The sequence below is a fragment of the Eurypyga helias genome, unplaced genomic scaffold, assembly GCF_000690775.1.
Source record: "Eurypyga helias isolate BGI_N326 unplaced genomic scaffold, ASM69077v1 Scaffold40223, whole genome shotgun sequence".
Classification (NCBI taxonomy): domain Eukaryota; kingdom Metazoa; phylum Chordata; class Aves; order Eurypygiformes; family Eurypygidae; genus Eurypyga; species Eurypyga helias.
Window position 1 is genome coordinate 1 of NW_010242529.1, and position 954 is coordinate 954.

The following is a 954-nucleotide window of genomic DNA, read 5'->3' on the forward strand; positions in this document are numbered from 1 at the left end:
CCCCGTTTGCCCCCGCAGATTTGGGCCCCGACCATGAAGATCCCGCTGCTGGTCTCCACGGGAATCCTGCTGGTCACCCTCCTGCCCTGCCAGGAGTGCAGAGCGCTCAGCAAGGCGCCGGTCGCCGCCCACGGGGCTCTGCACCAGCCAGATTTCTTCCAGCAGCAGCAGCAGCAGCAAACTCTGCCCGTCCTGCTCCGCATGGGAGAGGAGTATTTCCTGCGCCTGGGCAACCTCAACAAGAGACCCGTCGGCGCTCTCTCCGCCTCTTCCAGCGGCACCAGCCACCTGCATCCCGAAGCCTCCGCCAGCAACTTTTTCCGGGCGGCGGTGCAACAGCTGCCCGAGCGCTCGCTGGGGAGCTCCGAGGAGGGCGAAGCCGAGGGGGAGGCCGTGGAGAGGGAGAAGCGATCCGAGGAGCCCCCCATTTCTCTGGATCTGACTTTCCACCTCCTGCGAGAAGTCTTGGAGATGGCCCGAGCCGAGCAGTTAGCGCAGCAAGCTCACAGCAACAGGAAACTGATGGAGATAATCGGGAAGTGAAACGGCCCCTCCCCGCCTTGCCAAAGAGATTCCGCGGTGAGCACAAGAAGTAATTACACCGTCCGATGTACCATAGTGCTGCTCTGATGTCATCTCTTTATTTTTATATAGCTTTAAACCTAGAAGGGTGTACTCCGAACAGCCTCTCTCCCTTGACTAGCATGCACAAACCGTGTACCAAGTGCAGAAACACGAGTGTCGTTCGTAACCTCCCCCCTACCTTTATTTATTTCTCCGTTTCCCGGTTATTCTAGTGCCATCGCGACGTAGGGATGTGTGAGCACCGGCAGACGTGGTGCCGAGAAGACAGATAACTTTTCTGCTGGGGGCAGGGAGGTGGGAGGGGGGAATCTCTGTCAGCTACTTTGAATTCCACTTTTTCCCTGTAAACATTTTCACAATAAAACATCT

The 954-nt window shown here is 57.5% G+C and overlaps 1 protein-coding gene across 1 annotated transcript; it reads left to right on the top strand.

The window, feature by feature from the left end:
- The first annotated feature begins 14 nt into the window (after positions 1–14).
- Positions 15–948, top strand: CRH (corticotropin releasing hormone). Its single transcript, XM_010149112.1, has one exon. The coding sequence runs from the start codon at positions 34–36 to the stop codon at positions 541–543; it is 510 nt and encodes a 169-aa protein (XP_010147414.1). The 5' UTR covers positions 15–33; the 3' UTR covers positions 544–948.
- Positions 949–954: the final 6 nt, after the last annotated feature.